At 46.2% G+C, this 24,591-nt stretch overlaps 2 protein-coding genes across 7 annotated transcripts in view; both read right to left on the reverse strand.

The window, feature by feature from the left end:
• Window positions 1–11,337: 11,337 nt before the first annotated feature.
• On the reverse strand, window positions 11,338–19,450 carry SPMIP5 (sperm microtubule inner protein 5). Of its 2 annotated transcripts, XM_073019561.1 has the most exons (7): window positions 19,039–19,450; window positions 17,231–17,296; window positions 14,622–14,840; window positions 13,731–13,917; window positions 13,150–13,244; window positions 12,814–12,889; window positions 11,338–11,818 (listed from the first exon to the last, which is right to left on the reverse strand). In XM_073019561.1, the coding sequence occupies exons 2-7, from the start codon at window positions 17,283–17,285 to the stop codon at window positions 11,755–11,757; spliced, it is 696 nt and encodes a 231-aa protein (XP_072875662.1). In that variant the 5' UTR covers window positions 17,286–17,296; window positions 19,039–19,450; the 3' UTR covers window positions 11,338–11,754. The 2 variants fall into 2 exon arrangements, with proteins under 2 accessions (XP_072875662.1, XP_007962406.3); XM_007964215.3 differs by lacking the exon at window positions 11,338–11,818 and having other exon boundaries at window positions 11,835–12,889; window positions 19,039–19,446.
• A 754-nt stretch (window positions 19,451–20,204) lies between these two features.
• The window catches only part of HSPA12A (heat shock protein family A (Hsp70) member 12A), a 182,034-nt gene continuing 177,647 nt past the window's right edge, over window positions 20,205–24,591 (reverse strand). For all 5 annotated transcript variants that reach the window (XM_038009591.2, XM_038009590.2, XM_073019391.1 and 2 more), the window contains one exon: window positions 20,205–24,414. In XM_038009591.2, the coding sequence (XP_037865519.1) occupies window positions 23,777–24,414 (638 nt within the window). In that variant the 3' untranslated portion in view covers window positions 20,205–23,776. The remainder of the gene's footprint in view (window positions 24,415–24,591) is intronic.

The following is a 24,591-nucleotide window of genomic DNA, read 5'->3' on the forward strand; positions in this document are numbered from 1 at the left end:
TGGTCCTGGGCTTTTATAGGTTGGTAGTTTTTTTTATTAATGATTCAATTGCAGAACTTGTTATTGGTCTATTCAAGATTTCAATTTCTTCCTGTTTCAATCTTGGGAGCCTGTGTGTATCCAGAAATTTATCCATTCTTCTAGGTTTTCTACTTTGTATGCATAGAGATGTTCATAATAGTCTCTGAGGATTTTTTTTTTATTTCTGTAAGGCCATTTGTAATGTTACTTTTGTCACTTCTGATTGTGTTTATTTGGATCTTTCCCCTTTTTTCTTTATTAATCTAGTTAGCAGTCTATTGATCTTGTTTATTCTTTCAAAGAACAAACTTTTGTTTTTGTTGATCTGTTGTGTAGATTTTTGCATCTCAGTTTTGATCAGTTCAGCTCTGATTTTGGTTATTCTCTTCTGGGAGCTTTGGAGTTGGTTTGCTTTTGTTCCTCTAGTTATGGCATTAGTTTGTTAATTTGAGTTCTTTCTGACTTCTTGATTTAGTCATTTGGTGCTATAAACTTTCCTCTTAACACTGCTTTAGCTATGTCCCAAAAATTCTGGTGTGCTGTGCCTCTGTTTTCATTAATTTCAAATGATTTTTTTTCTGCCTTAGTTTAATTTTTTTACCCAGAAACCATTCAGGTGCAGTTTAACTTCCATGTAATTCTATGGTTCTAAGGGATCTTCTTGGTGTTGATTTATATTTTCATTGCACTGTGGTCTGAGAGTGTGGTTGTTATGATTTTTTTTTAATTTGTTGAGGCTTGCTTTATGGCTGAGCATGTGCTCAATCTTAGAATATATGCCATGTGCTGATGAGAAGAGTGTGTATCTTGTTGTCAGGTAGGGTGTTCTATAGATGTCTAGTAGGTCTATTTGGTCAAGTGTTGAGATTAAGTCTAGAATATCTTTATTAGATTTCTGCCTTGATGATCTGTCTAACATTGTCAGTGGGATGTCGAAGTCTCCCACTTGACTTGTGTGGTTCTCTAAATCTCTTTGTAGACCTCTAAGAACTTTTTAAAAAATGAATCTGGGTGCTTCAATGTTGGGTGCATATATATTTAGGATAGTTAAGTCTTCTTATCAAATCAAACCATTTATCATTATGTAATGCCCTTCTTTGTCCTTTTTGATCATTGTTGGTTTAAAACCTATTTTATCTGATATAAGAATAGCAATTCCCTGCTCTTTTTTGTTTTCAATTTGCCTGATAGGTCCTTCTCCATCCCTTCACTTTGAGCCTGTGGGTGTCATTGGTATCATTACTTGTAAGATGGGTTTCTTGAAGACAGTTGTTGGGTCTTGCTTCTTTATCCAATTTGACGTTCTATTTCTTTTTTTTTTTTTTTTTTTTTTTTTTTTTTTTTTTTTGAGACAACGTCTCGCTCTGTCACCCAGGCTGGAGTGCAGTGGCGCGATCTCAACTCACTGCAACTTCTGCCTCCTGGGTTCAAGGGATTCTCCTGTCTCAGCTTCCTGAATAGCTGGGACTACAGGCGCCCACCACCACTCCTGGCTAATTTTTTGTATTTGTAGTAGAGATGGGATTTCACCGTGTTAGCCAGGATGGTCTCGATCTCCTGACCTTGTGATCTGCCCGCCTCGGCCTCCTAAAGTGCTGGGATTACAGGCATGAGCCACCAACTCTATGCCTTTTAAGTGGGGCATCTAACCCATTTACATTTAAAACCAATATTGCTATGTGAGGATTTGATCCTGTCATTGTGTTGTTAGCAAGTTGTTAGGCAGACTTGACTGTATAGTTGCTCTGTAGTGTCAATGGACTTTGTAGTGAAATGTGTTTTTGTGATGGCAGGTATTGTTCTTTCATTTCTATGTTTAGCACTCCCTTTAGAACCTCTTATAAGGCAGGTAGTGGTAACAAATTCCCTTAGAATTTGCTTCTCTGAAAAGGATTTTATTTCTCCTTTTCTTATGAAGCTTAATTTGGAAGGATATGAAATTCTTGGTTGGAATTTCTTTTCATTAAGAATGCTGAAAATTGGCCCCCAGTCTCTTCTGGAGTGTAGGGTTTCTGCTAAAAGCTCCACTGTTAGCCTGATGGGATTCCCTTTATCAATGACCTGCCCCTTCTCTCTAGCTGCCTTTAGGACTTCTTCTTTCTTTTTTTTCTTTCTTTCTTTTTTTTTTATAAGACGGAGTCTCACTCTGTCGCCCAGGCTGGAGTGCAGTCGAGTGATCTCAGTTCACTGCAAGCTCCGCCTCCCGGGTACACGCCATTCTCCTGCCTCAGCCTCCTGAGTAGCTGGGACTACAGGCGCCCGCCACCTCGCCCGGCTAGTTTTTTGTATTTTTTTAGTAGAGACAGGGTTTCACCATGTTAGCCAGGATGGTCTCAATCTCCTGACCTCGTGATCTGCCCGTCTCCGCCTCCCAAAGTGCTGGGATTACAGGCTTGAGCCACCGCGCCCAGCCAGGACTTCTTTTTTCATATTGACCTTGGAGAATCTGATTACAATATGTTTTGGGGATGGTCATCTTATATAGTATCTCACAGGGATTCTCTGAATTTCTTGAATTCGCATGTAAACCTCTCTAGCAAGATTAGGAAATTTTTCATGGACTATATCCTCAAATGTATTTTTTAAGTTGCTTGCTCTCTTTCAGAAATGCCAGTGAGTCCTAGGCTTGCTCTCTTTACACAATCCCATATTTCTTGGAGATTTTGTTCATTTTTAAAAATTCTTTTTTCCTCATTTTTGTCTGCCTGCATTGCTTTGAAGGAGTGGTCTTCAAGTTCTTACATTCTTTCTTCAGGTTGGTCTATTCCAATTGCTATTAATGCTTCCAATTGTATTATGAAATTCTTGTAGTAAATTTTCTATTTCCAGAATTTCAGTTTGGTTCTTTCTTAAAATGGCAATATCATCTTTCAACTCTTGGACCATTTTATTGTTTTCCTTGGATTGGGTTTCAACCTTCTCTTGTGTCTCATTGAGCTTCCTTGCCATCCAGATTCTGAATTCTATGTCTGACATTTCAGCCATTTCAGTCTGGTTAAGAACCATTGCTGGGGAGCTGGTGTGATCATTTGGAGGTAAGAAGACACTCTGGTTTTTAGAGTTGCCAGAGTTCTTGCACTGGTTCTTTCTGTGGGGGCTAATGTTCCTTTATCCTTTGAAGTTGCTGTCTTTTGGATGGGGCTTTTTGTTTTCATGTTCTTTATTGCCCTTGAGGGTTTGACTGTGATATAGGTTGGGTATAGTTGAATGTTTGTTCTGGATGCTTTCAGAGGGCCAATACTCAGCTTGACACTCCTAGGCTGCATGCTTTAACGCTGGGGGGCTGGGACTGGGCCTATAGCTTTTTCCTCTGGCCCCTTGAGGTGAAGCACCAGCTGCTCTAAGGGAACCAAGGTGCTCCCAGACTGCTGGCAACAGTACTCTATTGGATGCTGTGGGCTAAAGTGGTCCAGGAGGGCAGCAGAGGGGCTGTGGGTAAAAGGACTCTGGTGGGGTAGCACAGGGGCTGCAGGTGAAAGCATTATGGTGGTGGTCACTGGCAAAAGTGCTTCAGTGCGGCGGCTGAGGCTGCCCTGTGAGCCAGCACAGATCAGACTCACCCCAGTTTGTTGGAAAAGACAGCTTTGCTCTCTCCAGGTCCGGCAGCTAACAAAGGTCAAAGCCACCAAAGGAATATAGAGAGCCTTGGGGGATAGGTGTCTGTGGCCGTGTTCCATTGCAGCTGACCCTGCATGAAACCACCTGGGCTCCCTGCAGGTTCAAGCTCTGTTTCCGCCCACTCTCTGGGCAGTTCCCCCTGCCAACTCAATTGTCTGTGGGTGTCATGATGTTTTCTGCCACTAGGATCCTGGAGGTCCATGCTGGAGGTCCATGCTGGGAGTAGGCTGCTCTGCATTTCCTTCTCTCACCCCTTTCTTAGGAGCCCTTCAGAGCCAGGAATGAGTCCTGGTGCTCCACAACACCATGCAGGGTTCCCAGCTTCCTCCCCCTTCAGCCCCAGTGTCTGCATCGTCTCTTTATCCGCTCTCAGTGCATTCTCTCTGAAGACCTGTTCAGAGTATGCTGGTCTACCTGATACTCTGATCTCTTCCTGGCTGCGCCTAGATAGCCATGTTGTCCCAAGTGCCATATTTGTTTACTTCTTACAAAAGAACTTGAAGAAAATATGATAAAACATTCACCTTTGCTAATTACAGTGGTTATAGTGGTGTTTGGCAATGTTATTTTGTGTTATTTTAATTTTTTATACACATTTTAGAGGAGAGAGAAAAAAAGAGAAAGATTTTGACTGATTGGTTCTAGGGAAGCTGAAAATTCAGAATACATAAAGAAAAGGACCAGCTGAGAGGGTTGCCCACAAGCCTAGATGGATGAGGTCTACAGTATTTTGGGATTCAGGACCTGTGGCTGGTGAAAGGTGATTTAGTGGGTTTCTATGGCTGAACCTTTCCAAGATGGCCCCACATCTGTATTTGGATTTATGACCTGATTTAGCTGCCACTGCTCCCCAGATACATAGCAAGAGCCTCCCTCCTCTTTCTCTTGAGGACCTATGTCTGTCCCATCAAAACCCTCCATTCTCAGTTTCTGACAGTCTTGCCACTTGTCCCTAGTGTCATACTATCATCCCTATACCAAATGGCACTACTGATAAGGACCAAAGCCAGGACCCGGGCAGCATCCTGCGGGAGCCAGCCAAGATTACAGTTGTGTAGACATCTTTATTTCAGAGTATTAACCTGCCCAGGAACAAACCACATAATTCCACGGAGATCTTAACTGAATCAAGATGTTAACAGTAACAAAGGTGCAATAAAAAGCCCTTCATTGAGAATTGGGCATCTTCCTCCTGTCTTCCCAGCCTCCATAGGGAGAAAAAAAATGAATACTTTACAAAGCTATTTCATAAAATGTTATGTTAAATGAACAACAAATTACTTTTTCTTTGACTAGCTTTTAATGCTAATAGTGCCATTTATTCCTGACCTTCAGAAATATGAGATATTTTAAATGACAACATAAAAAGGGTTCTTATTTGAAAACCCAGGCTACTTTAGACTGCATATTATTACTTATAAGTATAGCATGTGCCGGCATCATTCATTTCAGCATCCCATTGATATCTAACTGGTATATATTTCAGTTGACATTTATTGTTCTCCTGCATACGTGTCAAATTCCTTAATGCTGACTCTGACAAAGGCAGAGCACTTGGTATATATAAATTACATTTGCTACCATATAATCAGTGTTATCTATTAGAATGCTATTTGTGACAAATCATATTCAAAATAAAAATTGAATTGATTTTTCTGTTATTTTAATATTGTGCCGCTCACAGCAAGCCTTTGATTGAATCTTAAACACTTTAATGCTCTATTTTTGTTTGAGGCAGATCAGAAATGGGGTTTGTACTATTCACAAAGCTAAAACAATTTGTAACACAACAAAATCAAATTTCAAAAAGCATTTTTATTTTCAAGCCAAGGGAATAAATTTGGTAAAGCTCTCGTTACGGGGCCCACAACTTAACGACGAAAGCCACACACGTACGTTTAATTTCTATGCATCCATTTTCATCTAAATTAGATTTTAACTTTAATGCAGGGTATGAAAAGCCTCTACAATTCCTTTGTTTCTACCTTTTCTTTCAAGTAACTGCAGGCTTTTTCCCGGTGAATACAAGCTACACATCATTCTTTGTCCCCCTCCCTCTTGCCAGTTGGTCTGGGCTACCTTCTCTGTGTTCTGGATACAGAGGATCTCTGTTTCTGAGCAGCTCTGAGGGGGTGTCTCTCAAGGAGTGCCTGCTTCACCCATATTGCTTACAAAATAAATCACACAGCCGGGTGCGGTGGTTCACGCCTATAATCCCAGCACTTTGGGAGGCCAAGGCAGGTGGATCACCTGAGGTCGGGAGTTCGAGACCAGCCTGGCTAACATGGTGAAACCCCCATCTCTGCTAAAACTTAAAAAAATTAGTGGGGTGTTGTGGCAGGTGTCTGTAATCCCAGCTACTTGGGAGGCCAAGGCAGGAGAATCACTTGCACCTGGGAGGCGGAAGTTGCAGTGAGACGAGATTGCGCCATTGTCCTCCAGCCTAGGCAACAAGACTGAAACTCTGTCTCAAAATAAATAAATCACATACAACTAGATACTGACTAGCATCATCCTCTTGGGTTAATTTTTAGTTTAAAGCAGGGGTCCGTGAATTAAAAAGCCCAGGGCCACCTGTTTTTGTATGACTCAAATGTGGTGTTTACATTTTTAAATGTTTTTTTTTTTTTTTTCTTTTTTCTTTTTTTTTTTTGAGACGGAGTCTCGCTCTGTCGCCCAGGCTGGAGTGCAGTGGCCGGATCTCAGCTCACTGCAAGCTCCGCCTCCCGGGTTTACGCCATTCTCCTGCCTCAGCCTCCCGAGTAACTGGGACTACAGGCGCCCGCCCCCGCACCCGGCTAGTTTTTTGTATTTTTTTTTTAGTAGAGACGGGGTTTCACCATGTTAGCCAGGATGGTCTCAATCTCCTGACCTCGTGATCTGCCCGTCTCGGCCTCCCAAAGTGCAGGGATTACAGGCTTGAGCCTCTGCGCCCGGCCTTAAATGTGCTTTAAAAATTCAAGAGATAAGTAATATTTTGGGATACAAGAAAACTATATGAAACTAAAACTTGTGCCCCTAAATTTTTGTTGTAACACAACCACCTATTCATTTATCTATATAAGTATGTCATATGTATATATATGAGAGGTGTGTGTGTGCGTGTGTGTGTAGCTACTTTCCTGCAAAAATGGTAGAATTGAGTAGTTGTGACAGAGACCATATGGCCCATGAAGCCTAAAATATTTGCTATCTGGCCCTTTATAGAAAAAGTTTTCAAACTCTGGCTTAGAAGAGAGGGTCTTAGTGATTTACGTCCTATTAACAGGGTTGGCACCTTCAGGGCAGGAGGCTGAGGTGGCACCCAAATTGCTGCATTCATGACAATGAAACTAATAGAAAAGTTTCTTGAATACACTGGTTAAAAGGTCCTCAAAGTGTTCATAAGTAGATAAAATGGGGGGGGGGGGGGGGCGGGGAACAACCCAGGAAAACCAAACAACCCCAAGCTTCACAAAGCTGTAGATGTGATAAATATGCATGAATTGTCAGAAATGCCCTTAGGCAAAAAGGTTGACAAATATTTTATGGTCACAGCAATTGGGTTGAGTTTAAGCACATGGAAGTAGTTTCAGACAAACTGGTACTAGGCAAGGGGTTACAGCAGACAGACCCCAGACCGTAGAGTCAGGGTCTAGGACTGTGGAGGGTAGAGGCTCCTGCAGTCAGACAGAAAGACCGGGAAGAGCGGCCCCTGTGTGTCCTTCAGGAAAGCACCCATCAGAAATGAGGTGTAAAGGACATTGGACTGGGTGCCCAGCCCCCCTAGACCATGGAGTGCCTAGGTGCCCCTTCCTCATGGTGCCACAGACTGGTCAGGAGAAGTGAGGGCAGGCTCCCTCTTAGTCTTTGGAGAATCCCAACAAATCTGGTTTGAATCTAAATGTGGATGGAAACTGGTGTACCCGCACATTCTTCTCCCCCACCTCCACATGCCCCATCAGCTGAAAATAAGAGGCTACCGAGGAGAGGGCAGATGGATGGGGTCCGTCTGCCTGGGCAACCTTGCCTAATGATAGCTCACGCTCATGGGTTGCTCACTCTAGACCTGGAACCAAGGGAAACTTTGGATTGTTTGGGGAGAGGTAATATGCTTAAGGAACCAGAGGCCATCCGGAAAAGAAGTCAAGATGCTGACTCTTGAAATTCTGGGGGTGAGACGGGGGTCGGATGAGCAAGGCCTAAGAGCAGGGCAGGGAGAGCAAGGGTCTTCATCCCTAGTGAACCTTTCAGCCTTCGCCTTTGTGGCTGTTGCTGTCTTCTAGTGCTTTTCATTGTGGTCAACAGGAAACGGAAGGCCTGCAAGTTTTATGCCTGCAAAATGCCATGCTAAGCCCTTTGTGTGAGTTATTTCGTTAAATCTTCCAAAATGGCCTCATGAGGAAGGTACGATCGTCATTTTATAACTGCGAAGACTGAAGCTTGGAGCAGTTAAGTTTCTTGCACCAGATTACTAGGCAGTTACGAAGCAGACTGGTACGAGGACCCCCAAAGCCCAGCTCTCGGCATCCTTAACCCCAGTATACTGACTCCGGCACATTTATTATACTTTTGTGTTCCTTGCTTATCCTTTTATCTCTTTTCTAAGTTGATTCAATGTTGAAACCATGAGCCATTTAGTAGTAGTTCATGTTACTGTGACAATGGCCACTGAAGAGATCCACAGGACGTGGCAGTCCAGGCATGAAAGTTAGGTGTGAGACCCTGGCCTCAGACTGCCTGAGTTCTGTTCCTGGCTCTGCCACTTATTGTCTGTGCAACTCTGAGCAAATTGCTTAATCCCTTTGTGCCTCAGTATCCCCACCTATGAAATGAAAGTGATTTATCCTGATTCAATAAGCTATTCCAGATAAAGAGCTTGAGCAGAAGCAAGCACTCTCCTCACTGGCTGTTGCTATTGCTGTTTTCCTTGTTAGCTAATCACACCTGTGCTGCCTGCCCCACAGGGTAGAATCCCAGGAAGAAAACTGCCATGGTGCAGAGGGCACTTCTTTAGGAGCCAGGAGCTCTGAACCCTGTTCTGCCAATAACTCACTATGTGGGCTCCAAAACGTTACCCCTAATACTCTCAGTGCATGTCATCTACAGCAATTTTTCCAGGTCCTTTTACCCAAATGGTAAATGTAATTGATATAACAATATTTACTGAGCATATGTGTGGGCCAGACTGACCACCTGCCTAATCTCTTACTCTTTATGCCCACACTACTGGGTAGACTCTTTTGTTATTTTCATTTTACAAACTAGGAATATGATGCTAAAGAGGTTAAGGAAGGTGTTCAGAGTCACAAAGCCAGAAAAGAAAGAAAAAGAGCTGAGTTGGGATATGAACTCAGAGAGTCTGACTCCTGTCCACACACTTCACAGTTGTGCTTGAGCAAAGTTGTGTTAAAGCTGTGATTAAGGTCCCACTTATAGCGAGCTGGCCACGACTCTGCCGGATGGGGGAGTGGGGATGGAGAACCATGGCATCCCCTCTCCACACTGGTCGTGAAGAGAACTGTCAATTCTTGGCCGGGTGTGGTGGCTCACGCCTGTAATCCTGGCACTTTGGGAGGCCGAGGCGGGCGGATCACGAGGTCAGGAGATCGAGACCATCCTGGCTAACATGGTGAAACCCCGTCTCTACTAAAAATACAAAAAATTAGCTGGGCATGGTGGCGGGAGCCTGTAGTCCCAGCCACCTGGGAGGCTGAGGCAGGAGAATGGCGTGAACCCGGGAGGCAGAGGTTGCTGTGAGCCAAGATTGTGCCACTGCACTCCAGCCTGGGGGACAGAGCGAGACTCCGTCTCAAAAAAAAAAAAGAGAGAGAGAGAGAGAGAGAACTGTCAATTCTTGCACAGAAAAAGGAAGAGAGGAAGAGGTGACCCCAAAGGAGCACTTGATTGCCATGGAGGTCAAACTAGCCCAACAAAAGGCCCAAGTTGGCCCAAGGAATTTTCTTATCAGGTAATGGAAATTGTTTTTAGTGGCAAGAATGAGCTCATTACAGATGCAGCTTGTGCTAATAATGATAATTTGCTGAGCAGTAAAATCACCTCTCTACCTCCCCCGCCAACAGACGACACTCTAGAAATTATAGGCTAGGGAGAAACAGAAAGGATAAAGATTAAGGAAAAGATCTGCAATGCGGAACTGCTTAAACAAAGGGAGTTACAGATTTGCACATTGAACTCGGTGATCTTAATCACGAAGTTGTAGAATAATTAGATACTGTTAAAGAATTGTTTAAATTGCCTTTATTCAATTTTGTTATCTCTATTACTGGGTTGTTTTTTCTGGTTTTGTTTCAGTTTTACAGCTCAAGCCATTTTTTAAAAGTTGGTGCAAAATGAATTAGTCAGTGGCTTAAATATGGATGCATTATAAGATCCCATGGATGGGAGTAAGATATGGGCAGTTGCAAGGGGTCATTTCAGTCCTCACACCCTGTTAATTTCATGGGCAAAGACCCCCAGTAACCTTGAGGCCCTAGGAGCTATCTGCAAACTGTTTGGGAGAGGGGGCCCGGCAGACCCATTCCTGTCTCTCATTCCTGAGAGGCCAGCACAGATGCAGCAGGCTGGGCCATCCCCCAGTCCTGGCAGTGGGGAGATCTAGCTCCACCTTTCCTTTACAAGGTTGTGGGTTTTAACTCTTCCAGGGTTTTCAGAACACTGGGAAAAAATCCCAACAGTTCACTGAGTTTTGCCTCAGCCCTTGGAAGGGAATGCCAGCTACCTTCTAGTGAGATGTGGCTTTTTTCCTTTAAACACTTTTTTTTTTTTTTTTTTTTTGAGATGGAGTCTCACTCTTTTGCTCAGGCTGGAGTGCAGTGGTGTGATCTTGGCTCACTGTAATCTCTGCCTACCCGGTTCAAGAGATCCTCCCACCTCAGCCTCCTGAGTTGCTGGGATTACAGGCGTGTGCCACAACACCCAGCTAATTTTTGTATTTTTAGTAGAGAGCGGGTTTCACCATGTTGGCCAGGCTGGTCTCAAACTCCTGACCTCAGGTGATCCACCCGCCTCAGCCGCCCAAAGTGCTGAGATTACAGGCGTGAACCACTGGACCTGACCTTTCTTTAAACATTTAATCTCTAAAATATTAAAATATCTTTTAATTCAAATAGGGATTTTTTTAATGACTTTTTTCTTGCTTATAAAAACAATACCTATTGTCTATGGAAAATTGTAAAAAGCATAAATAAACAAATAAAAATAACCAATAGGACCATCATCCAAATGACCACTGCTAGCATTATAGGTTAGTACCCCCCCACACACCCTTTTTTAAAAACCAAAAGCAGGATTATAGTGTGTATGAGTTTGTGTGTATGAGTCACACACACAGGTCTGATGTTATTGTACAGTTTTATGACCTGCCTAAGGGATCCTACATATTTTTATACAACACCATTTTTCCATCATATCATTTAAAAATAATGAAATGTACCATAATCCTGAACCCTGTGGGGAAGGTGCTGTCATCTGGTTTTGTGTGACAATCTCCCTTTACACACATTTCTGGTTGTTTTTCTAGACAAAGGTTCTTAACCATGCCTGCGGTGGGGACCCACGGCTGTCTAGTGAAACCCGTAGGCCTCTTGTCAGAACAATATTTCCGAATGTTTAAAGCAAAATACATAAGATTACAAGGGAAACAATATTGAAATATTATCAAAATATTAAAAAGAACAAATTTATAAAACAGCCATTTGTTTCTTTATTCTTATACTGAATAACAATATGTGAGAGAGTAGATATAGCCACTATAATTAACCACCATGATTATAAAGAGATGAGCTTTAACATCATTCAAGCTGTTTGCAGCCAGAGCCACGTGATACAAAAACATCCGTGATTGCTCTCAGGCTAAGGTGACAGGTCCTGCAGTGGTTTGTGGCTTACATTCATCAAGGAAGGAAATACTAAATTTCGCCTGGAAGTTAGTGAAAACAATGATGTAACTTTTTTTCTCATCAAAGTTCTCTGACCTTCTGACTTCTACCCATGGAATCATGGGAGCCCAGGATGTCCAGGTGAAAATTCTTGCCTTGGAAAAAACCTTCCAGACCCAGACCCAGCTTGCTGCCTCGTGTGACTCTGCATGTTTCTGAGCGGATGACAACGGTCTCATTGTCCCAGGAGCTGTTTATTTCTTCTGCATGCGGATGTTTGCTGAGGGAGGTCAGGGTGCCTGCTAGTGGCAAGAGCATGTTATCCAGTGTTACAGCTTGAACCATGTCCCTCAAAAAAAAAAAAAAAAAAAAAAACATGTGAAAGTCCTAGTCCCCGTACTTTATGTGACTTCTTTGGAACTAGAGTCATTGCAGGTGTAATGAGTTACAATGAGGTCACAGTGGAGTAGGGCATGCTCCCGATCCAGTGCGACTGATGTCCTTGTAAGAAGATGGCCGTGTAAAGGCAGCGAGGCACCCAGGGGGCCTGGAGTTAGTAGCAAGAAATGCCAACATGGCTGCAAAACACAGCTAGCTAAGAATAGGTGAGGAAGGATTCCCCCATGGGTTTCAGAGGGAGCAGGGCCCTGCTAACACCCCACTTTTGGACTTCCCGCCCCCAGAACTGTGAGGCAATAAATTTCTGTTGTCTTAAGCCACTCAGTTTGTGGGACTTTGTGGAGGCAGCCCTATCACACCAATATAGCTGGTATCTGCTAACTGGACCCTTCTGGGGACCGGGATTCTGGAAAACCAGGGCTGGGGTGGGTGTGCCGTCTGTGTCGCTGTCAGTAACATGCCAGGACCCAGAGACCGTTTGGTTAGAGGGTTGGGCTAGGTCTTCAGTGAAGATCCTGGCCTGGCTGCAGTGTTACCTCAGGGGTTAGGAACCCCCTAGCTCATGGTCAACATAACCTGGAGAAAACCCGCACAAGAAACTTCAGCAGGCAGAGAAGCAGCCTCTTTATACCCACATGACAAAAAAAAAAAAAGGTCTTTATCATTAATGACATGCGACTGTCAACCACTCAGGATGCAGGCGGCAGTTAAAAAATTCTTGTTATTAAATTTCTTTATTGCTCATTGGGCATGATGCCAACACGAGAACGGCAGGTTTCGGAAGCCCCACTTAAAGTTCACCTCTCCCTGGGAGACGCTGCGCTTCTAGCCTTCTGCATACTTTGCGGAGGACAGTGGCTCTAGGTAAATCTTCCCACTGCATGGTATACTTGACCTCTGAGCACAGCCACATGTCAACGGAGTTCTGGGGTCCTCTCTCAGGGGCCTTCCGAGGGCAGGGCAGCTTTCATCTAGGAGAGAAATCATCCGTGTGAGTTGAAGGCAACTGGCCCAGCTAAGCAGAAAAGCCACTGCACACATTTCATCCCTTTTTTTTTTTTTTTTTTTTTTTGAGACGGAGTCTCGCTCTGTCGCCCAGGCTGGGGTGCAGTGGCCAGATCTCAGCTCACTGCAAGCTCCGCCTCCCGGGTTTACGCCATTCTCCTGCCTCAGCCTCCCTTCATCCCCTTTTTAAAACAGTAGTAGGAAGGAAAGAGACAGCCCTCCTCACCTGGAATAGAAAAATCGGGATATTTTGGCAGCAGCTCTTCATGCTGCAAAACTTTTGGAGGAGCAGAAGTTTTTGTGGAGCTAACTCCGTATATTCTAAAACAAGAACAGAAGTCACGAAGTTATGGACCTTTCATTTAGAATAGAATAAGAATAAATATAAATACAATATGTAAGAGTAAATGTATGAATATGGTATGTTGATTTCCTTACAATTTATTCTAAAGGGAAAGATCCTCCTCCTCATTTTGCAGAAGAGAAAACTGAGGCCACTCAGCACCCTTGGGCCGTAAGCCACTGCCAGGATGGTAGCCCTGCTGGTTTTTACTCCCAGCCCCTCCCTGCAAACCAGCAAAGACCACAGGTAGAGCTGCTGGAAAATGCTGAGCGCAGGTCAGGAGCAGGGGGCAGCTGCCTACTGGGGAAGCCCTGAAACTACAAATGAGGCGCCTTTTCTAAGACAAATCACACACAAATAGTCCTAGTGCTGGGATGGGGACATCTGGTAAACCCCCGTCCGTCCGGGGTTTGTACTTCTCCCTTTGATCTTGTGCCTGGGGTGCCGACCCAAGCCAGACTCACTCTTCATATGGTTTCAGATGTGCTTTCTTGGCCCTCTCTGTGATGTCCAGGAAGTCCTTGTAGCAGTCTTTGGCCATGACAGTATATCTCGTGCCACAGCCAAATTCAGTGACCCTGGCTCTCGGCAGGTAGCCTGCCCAGCCAGGGATTGGAGGCTCCTGGAGAGGTTTCTTTACATATTTGCATTCTGTAAAAAGATACCATGGCACAGAGAAAGCAACGAAAAAATGTTATCCACTGATCCAGAAGCCGAGGCCTGAAAACTTGTGACTTGCCTAGGGTCTCCTAGTTCTCAGACCAGCACCCTCTTCCGTAACCAGGACTGTGCTCTGTCCCCTAGAAATGTTTGTTTCTGGCCAGGCACTGTGACTCATGCCTGTAATCCCAGCACTTTGGGAGGCCGAGGTGGGCAGATCACCTGAGGTCAGGAGTTCGAGACCACCCTCGGCAACATGGTGAAACCCTGTCTCTACTAAAAATACAAAAAGTAGCCAGGCATGGTGGCGCGCACCCATAGTCCCAGCTACTTGGGAGGCTGAGGCGGGAAAATCGCTTGAACCTGGGAGGCAGAGGTTGCAGTGAGCTGAGATCACACCACTGCACTCTAGCCTGGGCAACAGAGTGAGACCCCGTCAGAAAGAAAGAAAGAAAATAAAGAAAAGAAGAGAAGAGAAAATGAAGGAAAGGAATGAGAGGAAAGAAAGAAAAGAAAAGAAAAAGAAAAAGAAATGTATCTTTCTCATTTTAAGAAACGGAGCCTTTGCGTTTGGCACTGACCCCTAGGATTTGGAACTCTGTGGGATTCTGGGTACTCTGGGGCAGCTCAGCTGGCCTGTGAGAATCTGCATGGGTGACCAGGGGTGAGGGGAAGTGGTTTCAGGACGCTGCTACCCAGGAGGAGAGGGTGGTGCTGCTGATTGTACTGGTGCAGGGCCCGCAGGACCGTCTCCTCGGAGTTGACAGGCTTCAGTTTTGGGGCAGTGGCCACTGCACAGCAAAATTCCCGCAGCTGGTCTTTATAGCGCTGTGTTTTCTCCTGGAAGGTTTTCACACAGTAGTTCATGTCATCCTCTCTGGACGTTCCTTGGCAGCTGAGGAATGGTACGAAGCCTGCAAGAGCCGAATGGAATCACAGCCTTCAGCAAGACTGGCCAGCAAGGAATTCAGAGCCCGCCTAAACTCCCCAGCATTTCAGCCCACCCTTTGGCATTTCTTCCTCAGCCAACAACACTACGTTTTTCCAAAGGCCATTAATACAAACAGTGCTGTTGTTTCCACTGTGACTGGGCCCTCCCAAGGTCACAAAAAATGACCTTGGAGCTGGGGAGGGAAGGCCCATTTCAACAAAGGCGGTGACAGTAATACTCTTTGAATAGCAAAGCCCCTGATGTCAGCCTGATGGAAAATGGGGAAAGCATTTAATGGGCCAAAATGATAGTCTAAGGAGTAATTGAAATTATTTATCTTTTTAGAGAGAAAGCTTATTTTCCTCGACACTTCCCAAATGCAATTTGGGATCTTTCTTGCCGGACCATCAGGAAATTGCAGGCTTATTAAGAGCAGAGCCCTATTACACAAAAAGGTAAATTCATTATCTGCAAGACCCACTCCTAACACAATTTTTCACCATTTCCCACCAAGTAACATATAATCATTACAATTAGTATGGGTAAAACACAACTATTTACTTCAACTGGAGGCTGAATCCTAAGTACTATAACATTGTCAAAATAAAACCATTTTTTTTTTTTTTTTTTTTTTGCAGAACAAATGAGGAAAACTGGTTAAGAACTTGGTTTTAAACTGCAAAATAAATAAATAAATCTCTCTCCTTATGGAAGCCCAACATTTTTGCCATGGTCTCCAGGAAAACAAAACCTGACTTCGGAGTTGAAAGTAGCAATGCTCACCCCCTGAGCCCTACAATAACCCCCTCTGGAAGAATCTAATTACTAATCTTGACAGTGTTGGAAGCCTTCCACACATCGCCCAGTCTCCCCAACCCTTGGACGATTAAAAGATACCCTAATATCAGGAAGACCCTAGGGGCCTTGCCACAGTGGTTTCCCTGCCATCAGGGCCTACTTTGATCTGCCTAGGTTTTATATTAGTGCATATATGCACACACATAAGCATACAAGCTACCTTTATCGAGTCTCGCTAAGGACCAAGACATTTAAAATAGGTTATGTATGCTGGCTCCTTTAATCCTCACAACAATCTTCTGGTATCTCATGTAGTGGGTTGAACTGTATCCTCCAAATAGATATATCCAAGTCCTAACTCCTGGTACCTGTGAATGTGCTCTTATCTACAAATAGGGACTTCTCAGATGTAATTAAGGGTCTAGAAATGAGATCATCCCAGATTTAGGGTGGGTCCTAAATCCAATGACTGATGTCCTTACACTTGAAAGAAGAGGGAGACTTGAGACACAGGGGGAAATGCCATGTGAGGATGAAGTGACTGGAGAGATGCTGCCATAAGCCAAGAACACTGGGGCCACCAGCAGCTGGAAGAAGCAAAGGTGGGATCCTTCCCTAGCACCTTCAGAAAGAGAATGGCCCTGCGGGCACCTGGATTTCAGACATTTGGCCTCAGAACTGTGAGGGAATGCATTTCCATTGCTTTAAACCACCTAGTTTGTGGCAATTTGTTGCAGTGGTCCTAGAAAACTAATACATCCATTTTATAGAATGTTGTACTTACCACAGAGAGGCAAGTTACTTACAGTGTCATCGACAGTGGCCAAACAGATTCGAACCTCAGCTTGTCAGAACCCAAAGCCCATTCTTAACCAGCCGTTAGGACCGGGGGGACGCTGGGCAACCTTGGAATATCCCCCTAGCACCACTCCTCCTGAGAACGGCTGTATGGGAGAGCCAAGGGTCTGTGGGGACCACTGGGTTTGTCACCCCCAGGGATATGACTTAGTAAGTTCTCAGTAGCCCAGAAGCCTGAGGAGGAATAGCCTCTAGGTAGGGCAACCAATTGTCCTGGTTTGCCAAGGACTGAGGAGTTTCCCAAATGCAAGATTTTCAGTGTTAAGGAAATCCCAGGCAGTCCCAGGACAAAGGCAGTTCCAGGTAGACCAGGGCTGTTGGTCAGCCTTCCTTTAGGGGATGCAGGAAAGGATGGGAGCACAAGGATAACCTTTGTGGAGGACTTGAGAAAACTTGGGGAGGACAGGGCCTCTACTTATTCGTGTGTCTATCCTCATCACATTGTGTCTATCCTGGTCCAGATTCTTTCAACAGGCATTAAGTGCTTCCTCTGCATACCAGGCCATGTTCTGGGACATGTGGTCTAAGTTCTGCCTCTCAGAACCCAGTCATCAGCCATCTTCAGCGATGGAATGCTCTCAATGCATGTCTCAAAAGCTAGAGCGCCTAGACTGGTCCAGTTGGCTGCACAGACACAGGCAGTGGGTCAAGGCAGGGACAGAGACCAGGACACAGGTTCCCCTGCCGGGCAAAGCTGCAGGGCACATCCACACTTACCGCTGTAGCCTGGTGTGATTGGCAGATTTCTCATGAAGGTCTTGGAAGGCTCCATGATTTCACTCTCTGTTAGTGGAGGGAAGAGGGAATGAAATGATCTCATCAAAAGTCTTAAGGAATTACTATTGAGTGTGCACAAGCTCTTGGAAGTGGAAGAATGACTGCCAGGGGTTGGGCCTGAGAGGCAGCACTACCATCTTACCCAAAGGCAGTGACATAGCTGGCTTCAGTCATAAACCAATGACCTATTACCAAGGGCCCATCACCTTTTCTGTTAACTTGGATAACAGTCTGTAGATCACACCTACCAGCGTCTCCTCTCCCTGGAAGCACCCTCCCCTCCATCCAACCTCCAGCCATCCAATAATTGTGAACTAGACTCATACTATGGCTGTGAAACATGATAGAGGTTGGAAATGCAAAGCTGAGCAAGCCCAGAAGCCCCGGTGTGAGGTTCACGAACCTCAGGGGAGGAGAGAGATGAGGCCCACACACCCCTGGACCCCCTTCTTGATCCAGGTGAAATCAGGTTGCAGTGGTGATGGTTGCCAGCCCCCCCCCCATCACCCCGGAACATCTGACAATGTCCAGAGGCATATTTGGCTGTCAGAGTGGGGGATGGGATGCTACTGAACATCCTGCAATGCACAGGAGGCCCCCCGCATCCTCCGGCACACACACACGCACGCACGCACGCACACACAACAAGGGAGAAGAAGTTCTGGCTTGAAGGAATCAGGAAGTCCCAAAAGGCAGACATGGAGTCCGAGGAGGGTAAGCAGAGGCCACCCTCTGCTTCAGCGGGCTCCACTGAAACATCAGTTTATGTGAATGCTGCTTCTGCAATAAGACACCTTCCCTCTTTGGGCATCGCTGGTCATTCCCCCCAAGTGGGCTGAGGCCTTGCCAAGTCCTGCCTGCTGAGCCAGTTGATCTCTGTAAAGCAATGCCCTTGAGGCTGGAAGAAGAGGATTCAGGGTAGAGGGGAGGGCCACAGTCATGGCTTAGTCAGCAATGATGGGGATTGTTAAGACAGTTCAGCCCCTGCCAGGCTGACAGCAGTGAGGACTGTGCCACGTCTAGGCCGGTCTAACGGCATCACGTACCTGGCTCCTGGGAGGAAGCACTGAGCCTGGAGTCAGACAGACCTGGCTGTGAGGCCATGTCCCACCCATACTGACCACCTGCTTACTTTTCTGAAAGCTTTCCACGCTTGTTTAGTCCTCTCAACAGCCCCATGATATAAATGCTATATTATACCCATTTCCCGATTTTAAAAGGCAACAGACAGGGAACACGGGCTATGCCCATGTTGCAGCAGAACCGCATTCTCCTTTAATCCCCACAGCTTCCCTAAGAATGGGTTCCTGTTGGAACCTCCATTTTATAAATGAGAAAAATAAGGCACAGAGAGGTGAGGTAGCTGTTTCAGGGTTCCAGAGTGAAAGGGGGTGTGAACAGATGACCTCTAAACTCCCAGGGACAGGATATGTTGCCCAAAAGCATCAGCTGGGGTAAAAGCCTGCCTGGAGGAGGTGGGCAGGGAGGAGGGTGGGGAGAGAGGCGGTGTCCTGAGAAAGGGGGCTAGGAGGGGGTAGAAAGTACCAGCAAGACCCCTCCTACCACCCTCTTCCAATCCCACCCCAGCGCTCACCTGGGCGGGGCTGGCTGTATCCGGCGCCCACCTGGCCTCTGCCGGGCCGCCCAGCATCCCTGCCTTCCACCAGGCCTTTGTGCGCTCACCCCGTGGAGCACAAAGGCCCCACCGCTGCCAGCCTGCCCCTCCCCCACTCTTCCCGGGGTCCCACCTGGAAGGTTTCCCGGGGTCCCACCTGGAAGGTGGGTGAACTGAGTGAATCTGGGGCGCTTCCCCCAGCGCCCGGCACAGCCGGCCCCGCCAGTGTAAAGTCGGGCATCTGCGCAGCAAACATCTGGCCTCGGAGCTGCCCTCTGCGCCTTGGCTGCCCCAGCCAGGGACAGGGTATGCAGAGGGCTCTAGGTCAAAGCGGGCGTTTTTGCGGGTGTAGACACCGCGGCGGCTGGGCCTGCTGGTCTGGCTAGGGAAGCGGGTGGGCGGGAACAGCGGGCGGGGCCGGCAGTGGGCGGGAGGAGGCGAGACCTGAGGGCCCTGGCGCCTCCAATACAGGAGCTTCCTGGGCCTGGCAGCCCCTCCCTCGCTGTCTCCTGTTAGGAGAGGCGGATTTTCAGGTGGTCGGGACAGGTGAAGGCAGAGAAGCGTGGCTGTGCACCTGGGGAAGGTGAGTCATCCTTCTTTCTAATCACCCTTGGTGGGGCACCCAGACTTCCTCTCATTGGATTGAAACCCACCAAGATGTCCGCCCTATGAACCAGATTTTGTGGGGGCGGGCACGCGCTGGCTGCTCCCTTTACAGAAAAGGACGCTGAAGCTGCGCTACTTCCAGGACACGCTTGTTTGCCGCACCTCCCGGCCTTCCCTGCCTCTACCTGTCTAAAAATTCAACTGCAAATGAAGGCTGGTGGAGCCTACCACCATTTATACCTCGCTTTTATCACCCCATTTAGAAATACCTCGGGCCATCAGGAAGCTTTCAGAGCCAACGCTGGAGGGTGACTCAGGTGTAGGCTCTGGACACAGCCAGTTTCACGTGAAGGCTGGGATGCCCAGGGGCAAGAGCCCGACCAGGCCTTCTGCATGTTTTGGTGACTTTCACTGGGGTGCAGTGGCATTGGCAGTGGTCACTCTGCTTATCTGCCCTCCCTCTGGCTAGATCACTTTCTTCTAGAGAAACGGGGTTCTGTGCCTATCGATGGGGCCTTGGTTCCCAGCGAACAGAGGACCTAGTCTTGTTAGAATAACTTAATAAAACGTATAGCACCTGGAAAAAAGTGAAACTCTCCACCACCTGAGATGGGGTAGAGAGGGAGGTCAGTACTGATGTGTCCGTCATGCAGTTTACAAACCCAGGATGGGAGAAAAACAATCTGGGCCACATGAGATTCAGAGTTTTGCTTTATTAGGCATCTGTGAAGACAAGAGTTTGCAGACACAATCCTGTCTGGTGGCGAACTGCTGCAAAGTTCTGTGAAGTTTGAATTTATCTTGTAGTGAACGAGACCCCAGTAGCTGATATTTTAGAATACTGGTCCATATTTCAAGCAGATGAGAGGTGTGACATTATGGCCAACAACTTTTATACTAGCCATCCACTTAAGCCATTTCCCAGCATACATATGCAGCTTAATCACAGCTATACATTTCTACAATGTGAAATTCGATCTTTGACTAATAATGCGTTTTGACTCCTGTTTACATTGGTGCATGCGATTCTTTGCTACCCTGGCAATTAACCAGACCTGGACTCTAAAAGCTAAACTTGGTCTAAATAACATTCTAAGGGTAAGGCAGCCTCTATAATCTGGACTCAGCCATCATTTTGCAAAAACAGTTGTATGGTTCCTCCTGTTTCCCCTCCTGTCTGTAACCTGTTATTCAGCATTTATTCATGCCTGCTGTGTTCGGAAAGGGCAGTTACAAGGGAAAGCCTTGATGATTCTGCTTCCTAGAAAGGTGAGTATCAGATAATATGTCGGGGACAACTGAGTAATGGGTCAAGACAACACGCCTTGTAGATGCTTTCTAAGATTAGAAAAATGTGTTCAAGTGTACTTATCCAGTGCTCTTATTCTAGAATATTCCAGTGGGGGTAAGGAAGGAGGGATGGATTTGGGGGTTTTGTTTAAGGACTTTGACAACTGGGGCTGCAACTCTATGGCCAAAAGATAAAATTATCATCCTCTCCATCACCTGTCTGCCAACACTGCAGATTTCTATCTGCTCAATTAAGAGGAACAGTACACAGGGAGATAGCGTTAATGCAAGGCGGGAAAGGCTTTACATTAGCCCAAAAAAGAGGGGCTTGGCCATGTTACTCACACTTACACTTAGCCAAGCAGAAAAGCTGGGCTTATGTACCACTTGGTTTCTTTCTTTGACTCTAGCATCCTGAAAACGTCACATACAGTGGACCACGCTTTGCCCTCAGAGTGACTGCTCTGTCCCGGAAGGAGAGGTCAACGACCCCTGAGGACGCAAGCGTTTCTTAGGTTGTTCTGTGCAGTCACATTGCTTCCAGACCAAGAACATTCAGCTCTTAAAGTCTGCACAGGAGAACTGATAGAATCTGCTCCTTTCAATGGAATCTGTGACTCTTTGGGAAGGATGTGCATGGAGAAGGGTCTGATGAGGCTCCTGATCCAGGCGGTCCACGTGTGTTCAGTGTGTTCTGACCCTAGGCACCTCTGTCTATTGCTCAGTCTTGCGTACATAGTCCATAGCTTGGCATCAGCACAAACTGATGCTTAGTGAGCACAATTAAGAAATCAAACTGTGGAAAATTAAGGACAGTAACAAAAGTATCATCAACAAAAATCAAGGATCATTTTCCTTTTTGAAACAAGAAAAGCGCATCGTAGAAACAAAGATTCTGTACAATATTCTAACATTATATGTACATAAAATTATATTACTCATAACTACATTGAAAAGTCTTATTTGTAGAATATGGCTGGCAACAAAGAAAGACCCATACCATTTAGCGTTTGAAGCAGGGCAGGGAGCAAGAGAACACTAGCAAAGACACTTTTGTGCCTGGATACACAATCCCGCTACTAAGTTACGTGACTAACCAGCACTCTCTAGTTCTGTGGTTTGTTCGTGTTTCACATTCTAGTAGGGAGTTCTGCAGCAAGCGATGTGAAAAAGAAGACATGGTCAAATGAAATGTGAAATGCTTTTAAAATCTGCATATTGGCTATGATAATGGGTTTGTGAATCCAAGTTGCATTAGAAGTTCGCTCATTCTCCATTCATTATGCATGCCTCCAGTGATTTAATGAATTTCAGCAGGTGGAAAAAACAGCTTTGAACAGATCAGATGGGCTGTGAGTCAGATTCTTGATTCTTTTTCCTCATTTGGCTCCTGAATATTGCAGAAAACTGGTTTTGTACAGTGGGGAAGGAGAGAATGAAGACCCTCCAGTTGGTTCCTCAGTCAGCTCTGTTCTTGGTGTCCCTTTCTTGCAATTTTTTCCCTCCCCTGGCCCTTCCTGTGAGGGTTAAAAGTGCCATCTCGTCTCCAAGCCAGGTGGAGCCCCAATCCCATTGACCAAGAGGGCAAGGTATGGGGTCACCTTCACATGTAAGCACTCTTCCTAAGGGAGCCCAAAGGGAACACCTGCAGAGTGCCGGCTGTGGTCTATGTGTGAACTTTAACGAAATCTCAAGTTAGTATTTCTAGAATTTCAGTTGAACCATGATGCAGTCTACACTACAAATGCCGATTCTGGTGCAGCTGGCCTCAGTTAGAAAGGGCCCAGATCCAGGAACCTGTTTTGAACACGCACCCAGGCAATTCTGATGCAGACAAGCCACAGGCCTGCTGTGAAAAAAAACAAAACTGACTTAATCCATCAAGTATAGATCTACAAATTATTTTTAGAGCAACTTGAAAAACTGAACATTTTAATGAAACATTGCATAGCACAGATTCTCTTCCCAAATTTCACCCATGTATTCCTTTCAAAATGTGGGACTAAATGGCCAGAACTCTTAGGGAGATGAAGGCAAGTGGGAAGGCGGGGGTTAATTTAAAATCTGTCTGCTTTTCAAGGTGAGGGGCTCTTCTGGATGCCTGGGCTTGGTGATGCAAACAAGACCAATGGCAACCTCATTTTCTTACCCAGAATTCCTACTAAGGTTCACTAGAATTACTTATGAACTCAGAAATCAGGGCTGGGCATGCTGGGAATTTATATCACAGCATAGAATTTGGGATACGTCAGTAACTCTTTACTATCTATTTCCATCATGGCAAGTTTTCACCTGCTAAGAATGTGAGGTATCAGCTCTCCTACTCGCAAAAGCCCTGGTGGATTACCCAAGGCTACGGTTATTTTTCCCTGAACCTCCTTGCTATTTAAATTATATGAGAACCTAAAACAGTGCCCAGTGTAGGCAGCCTTCTACCACCAGCTAAAAACATTCCCAGTTCCCACTGATTCACCACTTTTAATCACATGATGATGAAAAGAAATTAACTGCAGATGGGTGGCATTTTATATTGACTGCCATCCAAAAAATTTAAAAAGTCTCAGATGAAGATCTCCTCCTGGTTCAAAGATCTCATTTTAAATCTAGAAAGACAGCAATAGGGCATCCTAAATTCTACTTAACGGAGATCTGTTCAAAGCAGCGCAACCACTGCTGCAGCAATGTACTGATTCCCTTCTCCGTGGCCGTTTCACCACTTTTGTACCTATGAAACTAGCTGCTCCTCCAGGATCCTTTAATTTTCTATGCCTAAACTTTAATCTTAATTTCTGTTTTTCTGACTCCAGTGTGCCCTCAAAAGTCACTAATTATTTCCAGCCCTGATTGTTCTCATCTTCCCTGCTGAAATTCACATGGGCAATGGCGAGGGTCAAGGTTAGGGAAAGAAGAGTCAAGGTTGAGGTCAGCAGATGCAGGTAAGTTGAGTCCCGGGGGCAGGCAGCAGGGCGGGAGGGTTAGTAATTTAAGAAGTCGATCCCAACTTTGACACTCTTCGAAGTGGCTATATCAATGGCTGTGGCTTTGATCTCGGTGTCCCCAAACTGCATAAGGGTCTGGATCTCCCTCCGGGCGGGCACTGCGGTGCCACTGGTCCCTGTGAGATCCAGGCGGAGCGTGCCACACTTCTTCACCCCGGGATCAGTGATGAAGCTGACGTCGTCGTGCTCCGAGCTGTAGATGTTGATGACAATGACCAGCTGGGAGGGCTTGGCCGGGGTGTAGCTACGCTTGACCAGCTCACCCAGGGCCACAGACTGGTCGGCAGAGATGAACTTGTCGAAGACGTCAGTGCACCACCGAGTGCCATCCTTCACCAGCAGCTTCTCGGGCGGGTGCTTGCCCTCCACGTAGCGGTTCAACACGCCCACCCCATAGGTGAGCGGCGACCGGCGAACCTTGATGACCGCGGGGTCCAGACCAAAGAGGACGGCGCCCTTGAGGATGGTGAGGCCCACGTCCTGGGGAATGATGATCCGGCACTGGTCCCCGAAGGCAGCCTGCACCGCCTGCTGCAGGAGGGGCGCCTCAGCAAAGCCGCCCACCAGAAAGAGGAACTTGACGGTGGACACCTCGGGCTTCTGAAACAGGTCCCCTGGAAGGGAAGAGGCAGGGAGAATGTCCTGTCACCAAAAGCCAGCAAGGAAGGGGGAACTAGGCTGCCTGCGTCTGTGGGGAATGGACAAGGCCACTTGGGCCAGTGGGAGGGCAGGATTACTCTGAGCTCCTTGAACAGAATCTTTGCAGAACTGGTATTTTAAAGAAAGGGAGT

The sequence above is a fragment of the Chlorocebus sabaeus genome, chromosome 9, assembly GCF_047675955.1.
Source record: "Chlorocebus sabaeus isolate Y175 chromosome 9, mChlSab1.0.hap1, whole genome shotgun sequence".
In the NCBI taxonomy this organism is placed as follows: domain Eukaryota; kingdom Metazoa; phylum Chordata; class Mammalia; order Primates; family Cercopithecidae; genus Chlorocebus; species Chlorocebus sabaeus.

Bases quoted from the DNA above. Each gene is read 5' to 3' on its own strand.
- SPMIP5 (XM_007964215.3), bottom strand. From the start codon at position 17,285: ATGGAGCCTTCCAAGACCTTCATGAGAAATCTGCCAATCACACCAGGC. The intron at 13,918-14,621 runs GTAGCAGCGTCC...ATCTTTTTACAG, and splicing joins GCACCACCCTCTCCTCCTGG to AATGCAAATATGTAAAGAAA. The intron at 13,245-13,730 runs GTGAGTCTGGCT...TTCTTGTTTTAG, and splicing joins CATCTGAAACCATATGAAGA to AATATACGGAGTTAGCTCCA.